The sequence below is a fragment of the Peromyscus californicus genome, unplaced genomic scaffold (genome assembly GCF_007827085.1).
Source record: "Peromyscus californicus insignis strain IS unplaced genomic scaffold, ASM782708v3 Scaffold_6__1_contigs__length_162567912, whole genome shotgun sequence".
Lineage (NCBI taxonomy): Eukaryota > Metazoa > Chordata > Mammalia > Rodentia > Cricetidae > Peromyscus > Peromyscus californicus.
Genome location: NW_026294584.1, coordinates 127102685 through 127121891, shown reverse-complemented (window position 1 = coordinate 127121891; position 19207 = coordinate 127102685). Strand labels below are relative to the sequence as shown.

At 51.2% G+C, this 19207-nt stretch overlaps 1 protein-coding gene across 2 annotated transcripts in view; it reads left to right on the top strand.

Moving 5' to 3' along the window:
• Nucleotides 1-18099, top strand: part of Ssuh2 (ssu-2 homolog) — a 35702-nt gene extending 17603 nt beyond the window's left edge. The window contains exons 2-12 of one of the 2 annotated variants that reach the window (XM_052721790.1): nt 1276-1374; nt 1888-1969; nt 3104-3233; nt 4810-4870; nt 5824-5948; nt 7511-7573; nt 9061-9146; nt 10269-10361; nt 11064-11169; nt 11922-12029; nt 17026-18099. In XM_052721790.1, the coding sequence (XP_052577750.1) occupies nt 1278-1374; nt 1888-1969; nt 3104-3233; nt 4810-4870; nt 5824-5948; nt 7511-7573; nt 9061-9146; nt 10269-10361; nt 11064-11169; nt 11922-12029; nt 17026-17172 (1098 nt within the window). In that variant the 5' untranslated portion in view covers nt 1276-1277 and the 3' untranslated portion in view covers nt 17173-18099. Of the gene's footprint in view, nt 1-1275; nt 1375-1887; nt 1970-3100; nt 3234-4809; nt 4871-5823; nt 5949-7510; nt 7574-9060; nt 9147-10268; nt 10362-11063; nt 11170-11921; nt 12030-17025 lie in introns of both variants that reach the window. The other variant, XM_052721789.1, reaches the window with a different exon arrangement.
• The last annotated feature ends 1108 nt before the right edge of the window (nt 18100-19207 follow it).

The following is a 19207-nucleotide window of genomic DNA, read 5'->3' as shown; positions in this document are numbered from 1 at the left end:
GACATTTTCATTGTTCTTTTCTAGTTTAAAGGAACACACATCGAGTTCAGCACAGGGACAGTGGTTTTTTTATATGCCATGCTCAGGGCTGGAGGCTGGCACACACAGCCCCATTATATGGGCACCAATATGACTTGCTTTATTTTGATGGGAGGGGGGATAAGTTACACAGATCTGTGTGACACCTGGGAGGGCACAGCATGGTGGAGAGCCCAGACCCATAGCTACACACATGACCTTTGATCCCTCTGACTCTGGGACTTAGATCTACTCAACCCTGACTTTGATCTTTACTGAGCTCTTGGGAACTACAGTGGATGGACACATATGGACCCTGGCTCACAAAGACCCCCATTCCAGCCTCCACCTTCCTGACCCCGAGTCCTTGAACACTGGCATGCGAGGGTTCAAGGCAGGTGGCAAGATTTAGCTTAGGAGCCAACCCGGACCCCCACCTCATTCCCTACAAAGCACTGGAGTGGGACAGAGTCACACTTTTTCAGCAGGGTGTGGCTGCTTTCATGCCAGCAGTGACATCCAGTAAGTGAGACTGGGGTTGTTCAGCCTACCGAGTCCAAATACCTCTCACCTACCTCTTTACAGAAGACAGTGGCTGACCCTGGTCACTAAGCGTTTTAGATCAGCAAACTCATTCAAAGCGAAACCATTTGAAGACCTTGGGACCCTGTCACTTTGTATCACAGCCACCCCTCTTCCCACTAAGAAGGACACTTTCTCTAGCTACAAACCTACTCCTGCATGTTTTCTACCTTTAATAAGAGCCTTAGAGGTACAGGTAGCTTGTCTCACTGCTAGAGAAGGGCATTCCTAACTTGGAGGATGGCAGGGAGGGAGTGTCAGTCTTCATGACATTCCCTTTCTCCCTGTCCCCAGCCACACGTTGCAACCTTCAGCAACCCTCAACCCTGCCTCCCATGTCAGCCTGGCTGCTCTCCTGGAGAGCAAAGCCTGCTTAGCATTCTGCTCACCACTCATATTAACCTAGAAGGAATGGCCACAGAATTTAATTTGTGTGGGAGTGAAAATCTAGAGGGTTCTCTGACGTTTCTCCTACGGTGGGTGTCAGACTTGTGTGTGTGCTAGGGAAGCGCTCTATCACTAAGCCACACCCTCAGCCCAGTCTAGGGTTTGGAAGAGGTGTTTTGTGTGTACCCACCCGCGTTTTTCAGCTTTCCCTGAAGTCACTGTCGATTCTGCCCCATCTCCTTGGCTGCTGCAAAGTTTGGCACGGCCCTCTTTGTGTCTTCCTGACAGGTATGGCTGACCTCAGTTTTGAGGCGGAGAGTCCCATGATGCCCCCTGATGAGCTCCTGGAGGGACTGCCCAGTTATGACTGGCTTCTTCAAGGGCGTGGTGAGTCACAGTAGTCACAGTTCCTACAGCTTTTTCCAGGGGCTCTTGCTGGTTGAGGGGTGGATAGGTCGGCTGACATAGCTCCCCTTTCTCCTGGGGTCTTGAGAAGTGGGAGGTGGGATTTGATAGAGTGGGCAGTGTTCTGTGGCCCTGAACATTCTGCTACCCAAACGACGCTGGCCTTAAAATTCCTATTCTGTTTGCTGGTGCTGCATTACATATATTATTTTTATGTGATTTTGGACTTTGGATGTACTAGAGATTAAATATAGGGTCTGGTGGATCTTAGCAAGGCAAGTCCTCTGCCACTGACCTATAATCCCAGCCCTCTTTGCTTTTCTTCCCTCTCCTCCTCCTCCTCTTCCTCCTCTTCTTCCTCCTCCTCCTCTTTCTCCTTCCTTTCTCTCTTTATACCACAGGCTGGCCTTGAACCTGCACCAGGCCAGCCTTTCTTTCAAGCACCAACACCTGTTCTTCTGAGCCGGGATGATGTCTTCCTTCCCTCTCCTCTAGGAAGGCAGGTCTTCTTTCCATCCTTGGAGGCCCCGGGAAGGTCCCCGGAGCCTGCATCTTGGTCCTCAGTCCTGGAGCACAGGTGAGGCTCAGTGCATTTCCACATGCCCCTGTTGCCCCATGGGAACTCTCTTTGGGAGTGCTCAGCTCTGATACCGCCTCAGCCACTGAAAAACACTCTGGGGACACCCTCTTCATCCCAGACCCACCAAACCAGATCTCAATGGGGATGTGGCCTGGGAATCTTCAGGGTGTCATGCTCTGAAGTGGTGGAAACCACAGACCACATCAGGGCTTTGCAAACTCTGGCCTCTGGGCCAAACCCAGCCCCCAGGCTGTATCTGTAAGTCCTGTGATACTGGAATCTGGCAACAATCATTTGTGTGCGTATTGTCCACGGCAGCCTTTGCCTGACTGCAGAGCTCAGTGCACACATGTGTGTCTGGCTCATGCTGCTCAATCGACTCTGGTTCTCTGTTGCTGAAGTCTTCCCTGCCCCCAAATATCTATCTTAGGGGGTCCCATGTACATCTTCTTTGTTTTGAGAAGTCTTTCACAGAGCTCTGGGTTCCAGCCAACTCTATGCAGAAGGGATGTGGTGAGGCCCCTTCCCAAATGCACCTTGTGGCTGAGCATGTGTCCTGCCTAGAGGAGTATCCTGAGCTCAGAAGCATGGAGCCAAGTGACCATGGAAAGTGTCAGCCCTAACTCATCGTCTTTCCTCCCTATAAGTTGGTTTTCTCAGGAGATTTTTTTTTTTTTTTTTTTTTTTTTGGTTTTTCAAGACAGGGTCTCTCTGTGCAGCTTTGCGCCTTTCCTGGAACTCACTTGGTAGCCCAGGCTGGCCTCGAACTCACAGAGATCCACCTGGCTCTGCCTCCCGAGTGCTGGGATTAAAGGCGTGCGCCACCACTGCCCGGCTGAGATTTTTTTTTTTTTTAAATTTACAATTTAGTCTTTTTCCTAAGAACCGTACTTGGGCTAATGTGGGTTCCAGGCATTCTAGAATGTCCTACCTACCCCAGGCATCCTGTCACGTGGGCCCCTTGGCTAGATGTCGTGTCCCCCCCCCCCCCCCCCACTGATGCCTCAGCACAGTCAGGCCTTGGATCCTTCCCTCTTGGGGCCTCGGTGTTCCCTTTCACACTAAGGGAGCGGTTGTGGGGAGTCCACAGGCCCCTCCCAGACCTCTGCTCCTTTGCCCTCTTCCCAGCAGAGTCCCTGTGGTGACCGAGGAGGTGGCCCGGGAGGCCCTGCTCAGCTTCGTGAACTCCCAGTGCTGTTACAGCAGCACAGCCGCCGGCAACCTCATCATCCAGGAGCTGAGACAGCAAACCCTCTGCAGGGTAGGGGGGCCTGGGGACGCTGGGCTGTGGGGGCATTGGTCCCGGAGGTGCACGCGAGCAATCTCTCCCACAGCCTCCCTGTTCTAATAATCAGAACATAAAACTCTTATCGTGGTTGACAACCTCCCGTGCACTAGGCATTGTGAAAAGCAGATGAGACCAGGTCATACCCCACCACTCCACAACTGTCCATCACAATGCGGCATTGTCCACAGTGTCTGGAGCCAGTACTGGGGATCAGAAGAGGCGGAGATACTTGACCATTTGGTTAGATGTGGTAGATCTAGGGTTCAAAGTCAGGTTTGTTGACCCGAAGCCTGGGCCTCCTTACACCCTTTCGTGAGTCACAGAATGAGGAAGGACCCTCTCTGTTCCCCTGACCCTGCCTAGCCTCTGTGTCTCCCAAGCTATGCCTGTGCCTTAGAACTGGGGAGCGCTCACCTCTGACACTCAGACCACAGAAGTGGTGCTTCTGTCTCCTGCACCGACAGGGCCCTGGGAGAGAATCTCAGGCCGCACTTGCTAGTGTCCAACTTTTCCTCCAACGAGACGTAACCAAGTGGAAGTCAGGCCATGAGGGTAGATAGGTCCTGGGTGTAGGTGAAAAAGAGGCTGGCTTGCAGCTGTGTGACCTAGGCAAAACAGCTGGCCTCATTAAGCCTCCATTTTCTTCCACATAAGAGAGAAAGAGACAGGGTGAGGGGATAGTTTAGTCAGAAGATGCTTATTATACATGCATGATGCCAAGTTCAGTCCCCAGAACCCACATTAAAACCTGGATACATATTTCTTTAGAGATGAATAGCAGTCATCTCTCTCTCTCTCTCTCTCTCTCTCTCTCTCTCTCTCTCTCTCTCTCTCATATATATATATATGATTATATATATATATATATAAATAATTTGGCATAATAAATGTATATATACACACCAAAAAAAAAAAAAAAAGCTGGATGTGGTGGTGTGTGCCTCTAACTCCAGCACTAGGGAGGCAGAAACAGGAAGACCCTTGGGGCTCAGTGGCTGGTCAGCCCACGTTAGCCAGTTCCAGGCCAGAGAGAGACCCTGCATTGAAAAAAGAAGGTAGACAGCGCCTGAGGGGCAATACCTAAGGTTGTACTCTGACCTCCACATGCATGCAAATGTGCTCATGACCTCCACATGCACACGCGCGCGCGCGTGCGCACACACACACACACACACACACACACACACACACACACACACACAGAGAGAGAGAGAGAGAGAGAGAGAGAGAGAGAGAGACCCAGGTGAGGCCCAAGGTCCCTTCTCACCCTAGGTTTGTGCATAAGGATTAAGGAGGACTTTGTCATGAGTCAGGGGGAGCTTAGAGCGGGAACCTGGGGCCTCCATGCGCCATGGGCTAGCATCTATAGGATTTTTCCTGTAGATGATTCCCCCGTGGAGCTTCATGGGATTGCACTGGGTGGGGTCCTGGCAGGGGTCACACTTTTTGTTCACAGCAGCCTGTGCTGGTGGAAGCTTCATCCTTTTGCAACATAATACTGTCACCAGGAAGGACACTGCTTGTGACACACTTGTGTTCCCTTCTGTAGTACCGGCTAGAGACCTTCAGTGAATCCAGAGTCAGCGAGTGGACATTTCAGCCGGTCACCAGTGAGTGAACTGTCTGGAGTCAGTTTGCTTGGAAGGGACCAGGCTGGGGCTGGGGAACCATATCAGGACCTGGCTCAGTCACTAATGCTGAATCTGATGTTTGTCTTTGTGGGGTCTCAGTTTCCCCACTTACTATAAAATGGTGAGATGACGTTCATCTCAGAGACCCCCAGTGCTGACTGTGGGAGGTGATCCTTCCCGGGAAGTAATTTGCAAGAGTCTGGGGAAAGCCTAGCATTTGACTTTGACTGCAAAGACAGCATTGTGCTTGGGCATCTACCAAATACCCCTAAACTTCTAGATGCTCAGATGCCCCACCTACTGTGCCCCCCTACCTCTGCCATGCTTCTTTTTCTTTCCTGGGAAGACTTTTCTTTGCTGTCCATCTCTAGTCCATTTTTCAAAACCCAGTCTGGTGTCACCTTCTCGATGAAGCCTTCCAGGATTTCTTTTCCTCTTCTTTCCCAAGCAGAATGCACAAGCCTTTTAAGTTTTCTAGGCCCTTTATGCATACTTTCAGTGTGAGAACACGCTGTTGGGAAGAGAAGGATGAAAACAGGGTAGTGTGTATGGTGGTGATAGTCCCTGGTCATTGATTCTTCAGAGTGTGCTCATCCTGTGCTGGGCATTTTATACACATTCTTCAATTTAATTGTCACTGCAATCCTACATGCTGGGGGACCACTATTTATCCCCATGCTAGAGATGAGATGATGAAATTCCAGAGAGGTTAAATCACTTTCCTAGAGTCACACAGCTGGGAAGTAGAAGAGTCAGGATTCAAACCCAGGTCCAAAGTGCTTAACCTTGGAGGCCAGGGGGCCCCTGTACACACTCTTCTGCAGCCCCAGCTCATGATGTGCGCCAAGGAGGGTATCACGCTGTTTGGTGGATACACAGAAGTTTATCCCTGATGCCTTTTACTGTCCTCACGATGACCTCTTCTGTGTCAGACCACTCAGTGGATGGACCCCAGAGAGGCGCCTCTCCCAGGCTTTGGGATATGAAGGTCCAGGTGCCTCCGATGTTTCAGGAAGACACCCGAAAGTTCCAAGTGCCTCACTCCTCTCTGGTCAAGGTAACAGCTGATTGGATCATCTGTATTGCTCTCTAAGTCGGTTTCTCCCTGTTCTCCATGCTTCCCCAGACTTTCTCCCAAGCCCAGCCTGGTAGGTCATGCCTGCGGTAAACATAAAACCCAGCTTCAGAACAGCATGCATCTTAGGGCGGCAACATTCACACAGCAAGAGGACCATGACCAGCTGGAAATAGCAAGCGACAGCTATTGGTGAAATTTCTAGGACAGCTGTGGGCACACAGGCTTCCTTGCTTGGTTTTCGCTCGAGAGTAAGATAAGTGGAGGACTCAACGAAATTGATGTGAGCTAAAATCTAAAATCTGAAACACAGTGGGCAAATTGCTTGCTGAGCAAGCACCGGGCCCGAGTTTTTATCCCCAGCGCACATGTAAACAGCTGGGTGTGGGGGCTTGCACCTGTAACCCCATCGCTGGAGAGGCAGAGATGGGAAGGCCTCTGGGGCTCACTGGCTATCTGGCCTAACAGATTGGTGAGCTGCAGGTTCAGAGAGAGATCTTGTCTCAAAAAGTAAGGTGGGGATTGACGGAAGAAGACACTTAACAGTGGCCTCTGGCCTCCATGTGAGCCGTGCAAACGCAAGCATACATCCCCCACACCCACACACTCCACTGAGCTTTTCCTCAGATGTCAATAGGGGAATAGGTTTGCTGTCTGTCTGTTGTATAGAAGTCAGTCTTGCCAGGTGGTGGTGGCTCATGCCTTTAATCCCAGCACTCGGGAGGCAGAGGCAGGTGGATCTCTGTGAGTTCGAGGCCAGCCTGGGCTACCAAGTGAGTTCCAGGAAAGGTGCAAAGTTACACAGGGAAACCCTGTCTCAAAAAAACCAAAAAAAAAAAAGAAAAAAAAAGAAATCCGTCTTAGCAGGATGTGTGGGAGACCTGGTAGTTGACTGACACCCTCACTCTGTTCTGACTGACAACTGTCTGTTTTCTCATTAACACTTGATTTAAGAATGTAATTAGACCCCCCCCCCCCCCCCCGTGGGTCCTTATAGTTACCAGTTGCGGAGGAGCTGAAGAGGCACGAAAGCATTTCCCTCTTTTCTGGACAATGCAAAAACGATTTGCGTTCAATGACCAGAGTCTAGCAGTTAGCTTCTTGCCTTTCACAAGAACATAGACAATTTTGTGTGTTCTCAAGGCCCACGTGAGTGAGCTGCTGCTGCAGCCTCCATCAGCCTCTGTAGTTTAGTCTGACAGGAAGCGAGAGTGTAAGCTAGCTGAGGGCTCACAGAACCCTCATCTTAGCGTGTGGGTAAGCCTGGGCTGGGCTTTGGCGACGTTCTAGCCTGAGGCCTTGGGTTGGCACTCGGGTCCCTTTGTCTCTCCAGCTACTTGGAAGGGCCGTTCCCCCTTATATGTCCCCATGACAGTCTAGGCTTGGGAGAATGAAGCCTTCTAGGAATTCTTTTCCTCCTCTCTCCCAAGCGGAATGCATGAGCCTTTTGGGTTTTCCGGGCCCCCGTGCATCCTTTCAGTGTGAGAGCACACTGTCTGGACCTGCTGAGGGACCTCCATCAAAGGAGAACGCTTCCCTTTCAGGAATGTCACAAATGCCACGGGCGTGGCCGCTACAAGTGCAGCGGCTGCCATGGGGCCGGCATGGTGAGTTGTGGGTGGGCCATATGAGTCATGATCCTGTGCGAGTGTTGGGGTGGGCATAGGGATGGCGGGGTTAGGTAAGGGCCTCGGGGCTCCCTGCACCCACAGTGTCATCTCTGGTGGGTCACCTCCCTTTCCAAGGCTCCAGTTTCCTATCTGTGGCTGGGACAGTCAGCATGGATGCCTCCAGTGACCCTTACTCATGCTTTGATGACTCAGTTTAGGAGTTTCTCACCTTCCTCCTCACAGGCATTGAGAATCTGCACAGGGCTGGACCCTATAAAAGAATGGGTCTTAGGACCATGCTAAAATGCCTTCCCAAGGAAAGATGAGAACAACGTCTGTCCCTTTTCCTAAGGTCCCAACCACAGACCCAGGCACAATTCCACCAAAGTTCATTCTGGAGAACCAATGAATATATTGGGGTTCAGGGGGTTACTTACAGGTACCCCCCAGGCATGTGAATGCTCCTCCCTCAGCATGCTGGACCTGAAATGTGTTACCCAGCAGGGGGAGGGCTTCATGTCTGCATAGATGGGAGTCCCCCTTCCCTACTCTTTCCAGACCTATATACTCTAGCGCCTCCCTGAGGCAGAGTTGCATATAACAGGTGATGGAGAGTGGCTGGATACTGAGGTGAGAGTTTTGTGACCCTCCCCACCCCTCCACGAGGGGGTGCAAACTGTCAACAATCCCAGCTTGGATGATCTTTTGCAAGAGGGTACAGCTGAATGACCCAAGACGGTTGGTGGATGCTTGACTGCGAGGCCAGTCACACCAAGACATCCTGGGTTTGCAAGGGACACAATCTGTTGGCTCTGGAGGCTAGACGTTCAAGCCAAGGCTCCCAATTTGAGTCTGCTCATCAGACACGCATTGATCACTTGCTGTCCAACCATGTCCCACCATAACTCTCCCTCCATCCAGGGGCCTGCTGGGCACTCACCTCTCACCTGCTCACTGTGGGTCCCAGTGGGCTGTACCTGGTATTTGTCTTTTCTCTCCTCTCCATGTCTCCTCCTGCCCTTTGCCTCCTGTGGCATTGTCTGCAGCCACCACCCATCTGGACCCTCTCAACCTCGTGATCTTTTTGTTCTGTCCTCCTCCCTGGCTCCCGTCCGCCCCTCCCTGTTCCCTATGCTTCCTTTGAATGTCAGGAGTCCAGCCCTGGGTACTTTCCTAAAAAGCACCTGCCCTCACTCTGGTCTTCAGCCACTGTGCTCCTGGCTCCTTCCAGACACTTGGTTGGAAGCAGATCTTGGGGCTTTGGGGTGGGGACAAATCAGAGAGGAGAAACAGGGATCTATGGACATGATCCTGTGCCCAGCAGGGTGCGAAGCCACCAATCCTCAAGCCACAAAGCCACAAGCCACAAAGCCAGGGGAAGAAGAGACCTGAGTCAGGGTCCCGGAGCTGGGTGGGAAGCTGGTCTCAGGGTGGTCTGGGCCCTGCTTCTGGGAGGGAGCTGCTGAGTCTGGGTGTGTCCACAGGTGAGGTGTTCATCCTGCAGTGGTACCAAGCGAAAGGCCAGGCAGCCGCGGAGATGCCACATGTGTTCTGGCTCTGGTAGGCGCAGGTAGGAGTGGGTTTGCAGTGGGTGGGGGAAGGCTCTCTAGTCTTTGGTTTCTTTCTGGTCACTGTGCAGCCGGAAAGGGCGTGGGCCCCCAGCTTTCTCTCACTGCTGTATTGCCAAAGTCTGTGCCTATCGGATGCTCTTGTGCTTTGTATGAGGGTGAGCTTGTCTCAAGGCCCAGTGTGTTAGGAAGCCATCTAAATTATGTGGGGCAGGTGTGAGGAGATGGGGCGCGGAGAAGAAACACCAGCTGGAAGGGTAATTTTAAACTCTGAGCACAGGCTCTGGGCAAAGCCTTCTTTATACCCCGGAGCAGGGCCTGCTTGGAGGAGCTGCTGAACAAGTTGGTTGACTGACTAAACAACCCAGAACATTTTATCTCTGCTCTTGGGGCTTTGCATACAGTGGGTGGTGGCATCTTGTAACTTATGTCTTCTCGCTATTTATAAACCTTTAAAGGGAAACAAAACTACAAGGACTGAGAATGTTCAAAAGTAGACTGGTTAATGGTCAAACCTTGCTGGCCAAGCTTTACCATACCTTCTTCCATGACCAGTGAAGAGTGTTTTTTTGGGTTAGAACATTAGTTTATTTCATTTTTCAAGTAAAATGACTCAATTCAAATTGGCTGTGGCAAAAAAGCATAGGCCCAACAACTGTATAGTCCAAGAATATGTTTCTGTCATGGCATCAGGTCTAGCTGGATCCAGGTGCTTAAATAATGTCACCAAGATGGAGTGGTGAGGGGACCAGGTTAAGCAGCCCGGTGGGAAAAGACACTCTTCTGAAGAATTCTAAGAGCATCCTAAGGTGGTTCGCATTGCATTGACTTGGGTCCATGTTTGTGTTGGCTTAATATTGCCAGAGAGATGGAATGAGGTAACCAGCTAGGCTGAGATCGCAAGCTGGCCATAGAGGGTGGGAACGAAAAGCCAAAGAACCAAGTGAGCTGGGCACGGGAAGCATGTGCTCCTAAGAGGACATTAGGGTCCAGCTGTCAGAGGATGGAGGGTGACGGTGGGCAGGTCTATGCCACCACAGTCAGGGAGTCATCTACTGAAGAGGGTTAGGGCAGGGGCCTCTGAGAACTACAATAATACTGAGCCTTGTTCACTGTGGTCACAGGTGCAGTACCTGCTCTGGGCGGGGGAACAAGACATGTGCCACCTGCAAGGGGGAGAGGAAGCTGGAGCACTTCGTCCAGCTGGTCATCATGTGGTAAGTGACACCCAGGGGCCAGGCCTGGAGGAGGTGGGTGGTGTTGCTGGTATGGAGAACCTCTCCGTCATGGGGGCTTCCACCTGGTCCAGGAGGGAACAGCTGTGGGGGTAGAGGATGCAGACGGGCTTTGGCTCTGAGTTTATTTTTATTCTCATTTTTCAAGTTAATGTTTTAAAGCTTCGTGTGAGTGTGAGCATGCTCCAATGTGGAGGTGCATGTGTACACGCGCAGGCACTTGAGTACCGTGGCCGTCACGTGGAGGTCAGGGGACAACTTGCAGGAGTTGGTTCTCTTTGCACCATACAGGATCTAGACATTGAGCTCAGGTCGCCAGGCTTGGCAGCAGGTGCCTTCACCCACGGAGCCATCTCGCCTGCTTTAGCTTCGAGTTTACATCGGTCATCGTCACCTGCTAGGGCAGCAGTCCCTGGGCCCCTGAACACTGATGTCTGGGATACAACTGTGTGTGTGTGCCTCTAGGTCAGCCACGGATGTGTTCCTATCACGAAGCCTTTGTCCTGTCCCTGGCCAGGATAAATGCTAGGCAAACCAAGGTACACGGGGACTAGCTCCTCCCAGGCCAGGGCACTGAGTTTAGGTCCCGCCCCCAACCCCATGCAGCGCAGGTGTCATGACTGTGATGATCCATGATTTGAAGCCGATGAGGTGCTCTGCTTTCCTTCCCTCACCTCCTCCCAGGAAGAACAGCCTGTTTGAGTTTGTGTCCCCACATCACCTCCACTGCCCCGGGGAGCTGCTCGCCAAAGCCAGAGGGGAAAACCTCTTCCGGGACGAGAATGCCACGGTAAGGAGGGTGCCTTCACACACAGGTGGCAAGGAAATTGGCATCCTGAAGACTAGCTGGAGCATCCGACCCTCTGTGGGGTTTAGGGCAGATGGGTATGGTGGGGACAGAGCTGCCCAGCCAGGCATGAGGCCCTGGGTGACTCTGAGTGGAGCCTGGTGTCAGGGCCACGAGGTCATCAGCCCCCTGCCCGGGTGGATCGGATGCTGAGTGGACGTGGGAAAGAGCATGGAGCTGCCGGGGCTATGAGCTCAAGGAGGAGCTGTAAGGGAGGCAGGGCTTGCCTCCACATGGAAGAAGGTTTCATACGGCATCCTGGGAATGGGGATATCTCAGGGACTGAGTCAATGCTCTCATGTATGGGCTGTATGAAGCTGCCAGCCTGCTGCTTGGGACTCTGTACCATTCATTTTGCTCCCGCTGGGCACATAGCGAGCAGTTTTGATGTCGGTGTGATACATGACCCACGTGTTTTAGTTCTGGCTTTATCTCAGCACTCAGCATGATGCTCAGCAAGTCACAGGAGGACCTCAGAAAGGGAATGTAGGCTCTCTGCACCCTTCCCTTTTGTCCTGGACTCCCTGAGCCAATAAAGTGGTGACTGATGTCTGAAGAGTTTCTCTCAGCTTGCTGTGTGGCCTCCAGGAGTCTTTCCCATCACTCTCTGGGCCTCGCCCAGCCCTGGCATCTTCCATAGCTCTCTGTGGGGGTGCTCTGGGAGAGAAAGTGAGGCGCTCTGTTTGTCTCTCCAGGTGTACCCCATTGTGGACTTCCCCCTGCGGGATATCTCTCTGGCCTCCCAGCGGGGCATTGAGGAACACAATACCTTTCTGGCTTCCCGTGCTCGCATCCTTCAGCAGGTAAGGCAGGGGGAGCTGAGGATGAGGGCTTGGCTTGGGAATGCTTCCCTGCCCACTCAACGGAGAGAAATGAGGCTTTGCCTTAAGGAGTGAGGGTGCAGGGGATCAAGGGCCTGGGAAATGCACAGCCCGGGAAGCTTCAGGGTTGAGGCAGTGTGGCTGGAGTTGAGGACCAGCATATGAGGCTGAAGGGGCATGAGGGACCATCGGTCACTGGGAGAGAGGACTGGGGATTTATTTACAGGAAATGAGTCCTAGTGTGATTTTTGATTCTAACTCCTTCATATTCAGAGAGCAGGAAGGAAATCCAGTCAGCACCTTGGTCTTAGGCCGGTGCACGGCTGCATTTGGGGAGTTCCTCTGGTGGCCACTAGGTGGCAATGGTGTCTGCCACGAGAATCACCATCCCTGCAGCATGGAGTAAAGTTCTTGGGGTCTGGAGAGATTGCTCAGTGAGTAAAGTGCTTGCTTGTTGTGCAAGAACGAGGACTCGAATTCAGATCCCAAGTACCCACATAAAAGCCTGGTTGTAGTGGCACTAGCCCCGGGGGGTCCAGGCAGCTCTTTGGAGCTTGCTGCCCAGATTATCAGTGAGAGCTTGTGTCTCAAGGAAAAAGAGAAAAGAAAAAAAAAAAAATCAGAGAGCAACAGAAAAAGATTCCCAGTATCGACCTCAGGAACACCCTGTGCTTCAGGTTAGTGGTGGGGAACCTGGGCCTTGCAGCCAGGGCTCAGATTCTGGGTCTCGTGCATCCACCTGTGGTCCTGGGCAGCTGCTTCGAATGCCTTCATGGCTGGTTTCTTCCCTGACTGCTGCTACGGGCTAAAGGTTTACAGGTGCTAACCAGTGCCGTAACCTGCTTCCTTTTTTGTCTTTCCCAATGAGTCCCACTCCCTTTTCTCTGCACATCTCTCCTGCTGCATTGAGAGAGAAGGCCAAGATGCATGCTTTAAAGGGAACTGGGACCATCTGGGATCTGGAAGGGGACTTCAGTGAGCTTCAGGCATTGCAAACTTCATTGCCTCCCAGGGCTAGGTGGTCACCCTGGTGACCCTCTGAAGGCTCACTCTCCACTCAGCTCTGTGTCTGCACACGGCAGGGAGTTTTCAGACTTTCTAGCATCCAGATATTTACTCGGAACCTTCCAGCTTTTCAATATCATAACAAAACTACAGAAAGCCAAGAATCTGGGCCAATAGTCTCTGTGGTGTCCCCAGGTCCAGTCCGAGCCCCTGGGCTGTTCTCATAAACAGAAGCCCAGAGAGTGGACATTTATTAGGGCCAGCAGTTCTTTTAGTAGCAATTCTGGAGGTTAGTATAGGCTTTTGGGGATCTGAGGTGTGGGACTTGGGGCCTTGTCAGTGGTCCAGACACTGCAGGACACACCCTTTTGGTACCTGTTTCTCCGATCTGGCACTCTCTGAAGGTTTGGACTAACCCCTCCCCTCCACCGAACCTCAGTGTCTGTGAAGTGGTGAGGTTGGGTCTTATCTCAGGTTGTGTTCTACAAAGCAAAACCCTTTTGCTGAGTGTCACTTACTATGAAGGGTTGTTTGAAGGACTGGGGAAGGGCTGAGAGGGAAACCAAGCCAGTTACATGGCATTCCCAATCTGATCTCAGAGTGCCTCTGAGCTCTAGTCAGGCTTCAGTGACTGTGGGTGGGGTGAGGAGGAAGTCAAGCTAGGTGACATGTCAACCTCAGTCTGATCCCAGGGTGGCTCTGAGCTTCAGTCATGCCCCAGTGACCACCTACCTGGAGGCCAGGAGGCTGGGCTGCTTCTTCTTGGCACTATCTGCCCTGGATATGGACAGTAGGCTCTGTGTCCCTCAGTGTTCTCTATAGAGAGTTGGGCTATGGGGGTTGGTGCTCAGACCTGGGGTAGGTGCAGCAGCAGGCTGTCAGGAAACGGGACTGGGTAGGGACAGATCACCTATTGGTCTCCTGGGGAGCTGGCTTTGGCATGGGTGGAGTTTTACAGCTGTTACCTGAGTAGTTAGTGGCAGTGCTGGATCCCGGCAGCCCACGGTCTGGGCTTGGCCACCTGTTCCCAATATGCAAAAGCAGCAAAAGATTTACTCAATGCAGCACACCCAGAAGAGGCGTACCTAAAGAAATGTAGTGACTCCCTCCCTCCCTCCAGGTCTGCCTTTGGGATTCTGACAGGTTTAGGTCCTGGTCAAGGTGTGGTCCCACTCGTCATCGACCCATCAGATTCCAGGCTGTCCCCTTTTCTGCAAGGTGCCCGACAACCTTGTGTAATATCCCTTCCCTGGGGAAAATTCCAGTTCCTGGGGATCCATTGTGTCAATAGTCTGATAGGGAGTGCTTTTCTAGAATATCTCCACTCCTGCCAGGATGATTTGGCTTACATGAAGGAGGAGTCCCAAGTGAGACCTTTACTCTGGGCTTGGTAGGAGGGCTCAGGAATACTGGGGCTTGAGGGGCAATATGACTTGAGCAGCTTGCACACACTGGTCACTGTCTGGGACCATTATACTCAGAGAGCGTTCAACGTGAGTCCTTTCATAACCTGCCGCCCTAAATGGCATGCATGCTATGTGAGTGGCTGGTGTAGCCTCTAAAGTCTTTCTCCCACCTCACAATCTCACCTCAAGCAACATAATCCACTGTGGAAAATCCTGGAGCTGGAAAGAGCCAGGCTGGGGATGTGCACATTAAAAAGAAATTTCTTAAGGGGACAGAATGACGGAGGTCACATCTGGGATCCTCTTTTCTAATTGGCCTTTGGTCCTGGAGCCAGAGTCAATGATCTACGATGGTGTTTTGTTCTTGTTACAGAAGGTGGGGAGTGGAATCTAGTCATGAGGAGGTGGCGGCCACCACAATGTGCACAGTTCTAGAAGCTGCAAGTGGATATCTAGAATTTTCTCCATTGCAGAGTACAGCCAAGAGGCAAACACACAAGCAGACAACAGCAAGAGGACCGCCATCTGAAGGGCTGAGGGCTTGGGTGGTTTGTGGGCTCAAATGCAGAGCTTCTGAGCTCATAGTGGGTGGAGGTGGGGCTGCTGCTGCTTCTTGTAGAAGGGTCTAGAAGTCAGAGCGCTCCTGCTCCTCTGCCCAGACCTCTGTGCAGCAGGCTTGGCGTTCACCTTCTTGTGCCTGTTAGTTCCCATTTAGGAACTTTGAATGGCAATTTTTTTGGGGGGGAGGGGGGGCTTCTGCCTTTTGATTTCCAAAATGATCATTTGAGTCATAGCTCCTGGCTTATGAATATGCATTAGTTTTCTGATTTCATTCGGCATCCCAACTCTGAGACAGTTTTGACCCCATTCTACAGATAAGAAAGTCAAGGTCTAGAGAAATGGAGCTCAATACCACACAGGAGGGCTCACAGAAGTTTCTAATCCTGATCCTGGGCAATGTCCTATGTTCCTAGCTCCTCCTCCAGGCCTCAGCTCTGCTCTACTCTTCCTCGGGAACTCACAGGCAGTTAGGAGAGAAATCTGAACAACCATCTGGCTTCGCTACTTCTTCTCCCAGGGCCGTAAGCTGGGGTATTTCTGGTGGGAAGAGCTTGCAGCAAGTGAGGGTTTGACTCTTAGCCATCACACCCTTTTTTTTTGGGTTGGGATCCTGTGCCCGAGAGTGCGATGTGGAAGCAGCATGAGCAAAAGGCACAGGGCAGACTACAGAAATGTCCCAGGGACATGCCACTTCAGCATCAGGAGGAGTTACAATTGTATACCAGCTAGGGGTTGCCCTTGGCAACAGTCAAATGGTACCAGGGACTAAAGGCAGCAGGGAACCCTCCTTCCCTCTGCAGGAGCCCCGCTTCCTTCTTCAGCAGAGCTGGGGGGTGGGAAGATTTTGAACTAACTACTCAGAGGAGGGGCTGGAGATGAGGGACTGAGGCAGACTCTGTGGGGGACAGAGTTCTACTCCCTCTTTGAGGGGAAGTTGTTTAGGAAGAGTTGGATGCCGGGAGGAGATCTGAGCTTGACATGGGGACTGCTAAGGCAAGGAGCCCAGACTTGCAGTGTTTGATGTTCGGAACCCGAAGTCTCATGAACCTCCTGTTTCCCCATCTGTGAAAAGGAGACCATTTGAGAAAGACTCCCCTGAGGCCGTGCTGACACACAGCTGTGGTGGTGGCTGAGGGACATCTGAGCAGATAAGCCTGATAGAATCCACCAAACGCTGGCATTTCTTTAACATTTTATCTTAAAACCAAAATCAAAATTAATAAGCCACTCCAGACACCTCTATGCTGGTTTTGATACACAAGTGTTGAAAACAGCTTTGTTCTCCACCCCTATCCAGTATCTCATGGAGACATTTATGTTTCTGGAAGTGTCATGTGGCTTCCTTGAAGTCCCCTGGGGATGTCCACACCTCACTTCTAACATCAGACAGTGGCTGAAGAGAAATTAGTTTTTCCTAGGACCATAGGAAGGAGCAGTGATGGGTAGTTAGTTCTTAACTTGACATACTCTAGGATCGCCTGGGAAGAGTCTTTCCCAATGAGGTTTTGTTTAGGTCAGGTTGTCCTGTGGGCATGGCTGTGGGGAATTGTCTTGATTATGTTCATTGAGATGGCAAGACCCATTCACTGTGGGCAGCGCCATTCTGTAGGTTTGAGTCCTGGACTGAGTGAGTGCAGAGATGGATGATGAACAGGAGAAGGCATGCACGCATTCCTTTTCTTTCTGCTCTGGACTTTGGATGTGACAAGCTATTTCAAGTTCTTGCATCAAGTCCCCTCAGAGATGGATAGCAACATGGAGTTATGAGCCCAAATAAACCCTTTCTCCCCTGAGTTGCTTTTGGTCTGGATATTTTATCACAGTAACAGAAATGGGACTAGCACAGGAGCATAGCAGGAGATGCATCTAGATGGTCAGATCTGGACGTCCTGTGCACCCAGCATTACCTGTCCACATTACCCTACAAGCCATGGGGAGCAGATGCTGCTTCATAAACAAATGAGTGACTTGAGTGCAACTCTGTGTTTGGCCATTTGTTTCCTCAGCGCCAGACCATCGAGCTGATCCCCATCACTGAAGTTCACTACTGGTACCAAGGCAAGACTTCTGTCTACTACATCTACGGCACCGACCACCAGGTGTACGTGGCTGACTACCCTGAGCGATACTGCTGTGGATGCACCATCCTCTGATAGGCACAGCTGTCCCCAGAGTCCATCAGTCACATTTGACAAGGGGACAGCAGTGCTCTTTGAATTTAGTTATGTTGGTGATGTTGGACAACCCCTTGAAAACTCCAGAAGTCTTTCTGAACAATTGGTCAATCATCTGTCAAGACTCATCTCCTGATGGAGCTCATCTGGTGGGACCCATGTTTAACTTATAAGAATTCTCCTAAGCAAGTTTCTGTAGAATAAGGGAGAGATATAATATGAATTTGGGGACTCTGCCTTTCTCCCCCAATTTAATACCCCTGTTGTGTATGGGGTCTCATATTGCTGATCCCTATTTTAGTCCGGATTCTGCTATGAGCCTTGAGCCATGCTCAGCATTATAGGAGTGTTGAAAGATACTCATGGGTCAACTTCCACCCAGTACCTTTGCTTCCTATCCTCTGGGCTGGAAACACTGACGTAGCCACTGCTGGAATGGTTTGATTGTACCGTGCAAAGTCTGAGGCCTCACTTGGAGGAAAGAAGGCTGAGCGCTTCAAGGATGGGCACTCTAGTCACCTGAAGGCTAGTTTTAAAAAACATCTGCTGGTTGATGGGAAACTGCCTTCTAGGCTACCTCCATACAGTCTGGGCTTCCTCACAACATGGAAGCTATATAGTGGCTGTCACTCATGGGTACTGTGATAGCTAATGTTGACTGCGAACTTGCCAAGATCTAGAATCATCCAGGAACCAAACCTTTGGGCATGTCTATGAGAGAGTTTCCAGATTAGATAAATTGAGGTGACAAAGTCCATTGTGACTGTGAACAGCACTATTTCATGGACTGGGGTCCTGGATTGAATTAAACAGGAGAAAATGAACTGAGCACCAGTGTTCATCTACTTCCTCCTCCTCCTCCTCCTCCTCCTCCTCCTCCGGACCACAGATACAATGTAACCAGCTGCCTCATGCTCCTACTGCTGTGCCTTCCTTATTGTGACAAACTGTACCCTTGAATTGTGAGTAAAAATACAATAAACCCCTCTTTCTTAAGTTGTTTCTGTCAGGCATTTTTGTTTCAGAGAACATGAAAAGTCAACAATACATGTGCTTAATTAAAAAAAATAAAGGTCTCGTCCCAAACTTCAGAAAACCAAAACAAAAACACATCTGTGATGGAAGGATGGGAGTCTAGTTGATGATCCCTGTTGTAGGGAGGGTTTCCAGAGTGTTTTTGAGTAGATGTGGTTTGGGATCAGAGGATGTGAACTGAGTCCTACTGGTGAAGCTGGACAGGTAGAGGGAGCTCCCTGTAGACCCACATGCTAGCTCAGCTTAGGAAAAGTGTTACTGGGTCAGGAAGGCTACCATGTTCCTGACTGTGGGGAACCAGAGGGCTGCCATTCTGTAATACCTGTCCTTGACTCAGAACAGGTGCTGCACAGAAACAGTGGCCTCTGGACGTGTTCCCATACGGGCCATCCAGGACTCCCTCTTGAAGTCCAAGTTCTGTCTTACTTGTACCATTTATCCCTACCCTATCCTTCTAGGACATGGCCCTGGGAGGCTGGATTGGGAGGGGTATGGGGGAGACAGATGCAGAGCATTTGTACCCTCTCTGCTACTATTTGAGCCCTGGATTTCCCCATACTTGTTTGGTTATGTCTATTTCCTGGGCTTGGTGAGCCATACCTTGGGAGATCCTGATGGATAGCCTGATAATGTCGATGAGAGCAGCAGGGTTCACAGTGGGCTGAGTAAAGTGCCTCCAGCTCTCTCAGGACTGGGGCTGCAGAGCCCAGTGAGAACTGGGCTGAGAAGTCAAGGCCATGTGAGCCTGGTGGCTGAGCTGAGATTGAACCCAGTGCTTTCCACATCTAAACCCTGGCTCCTGCTCTGGCTGCCTGCTGCCTAGTTCATGGGCTCTACAAGGATGGAAGGACACACTCTTAGATTGAAGTGCATCAGGGCATGGACAGCAGCTGCTTCCTAGGGACAGAGCCTTGTGGTGGCATGAGAAAGAGAAAAGTCTCCAAGGCAGATCTTTCTTCTGGAGCACCACCAGGCCCTA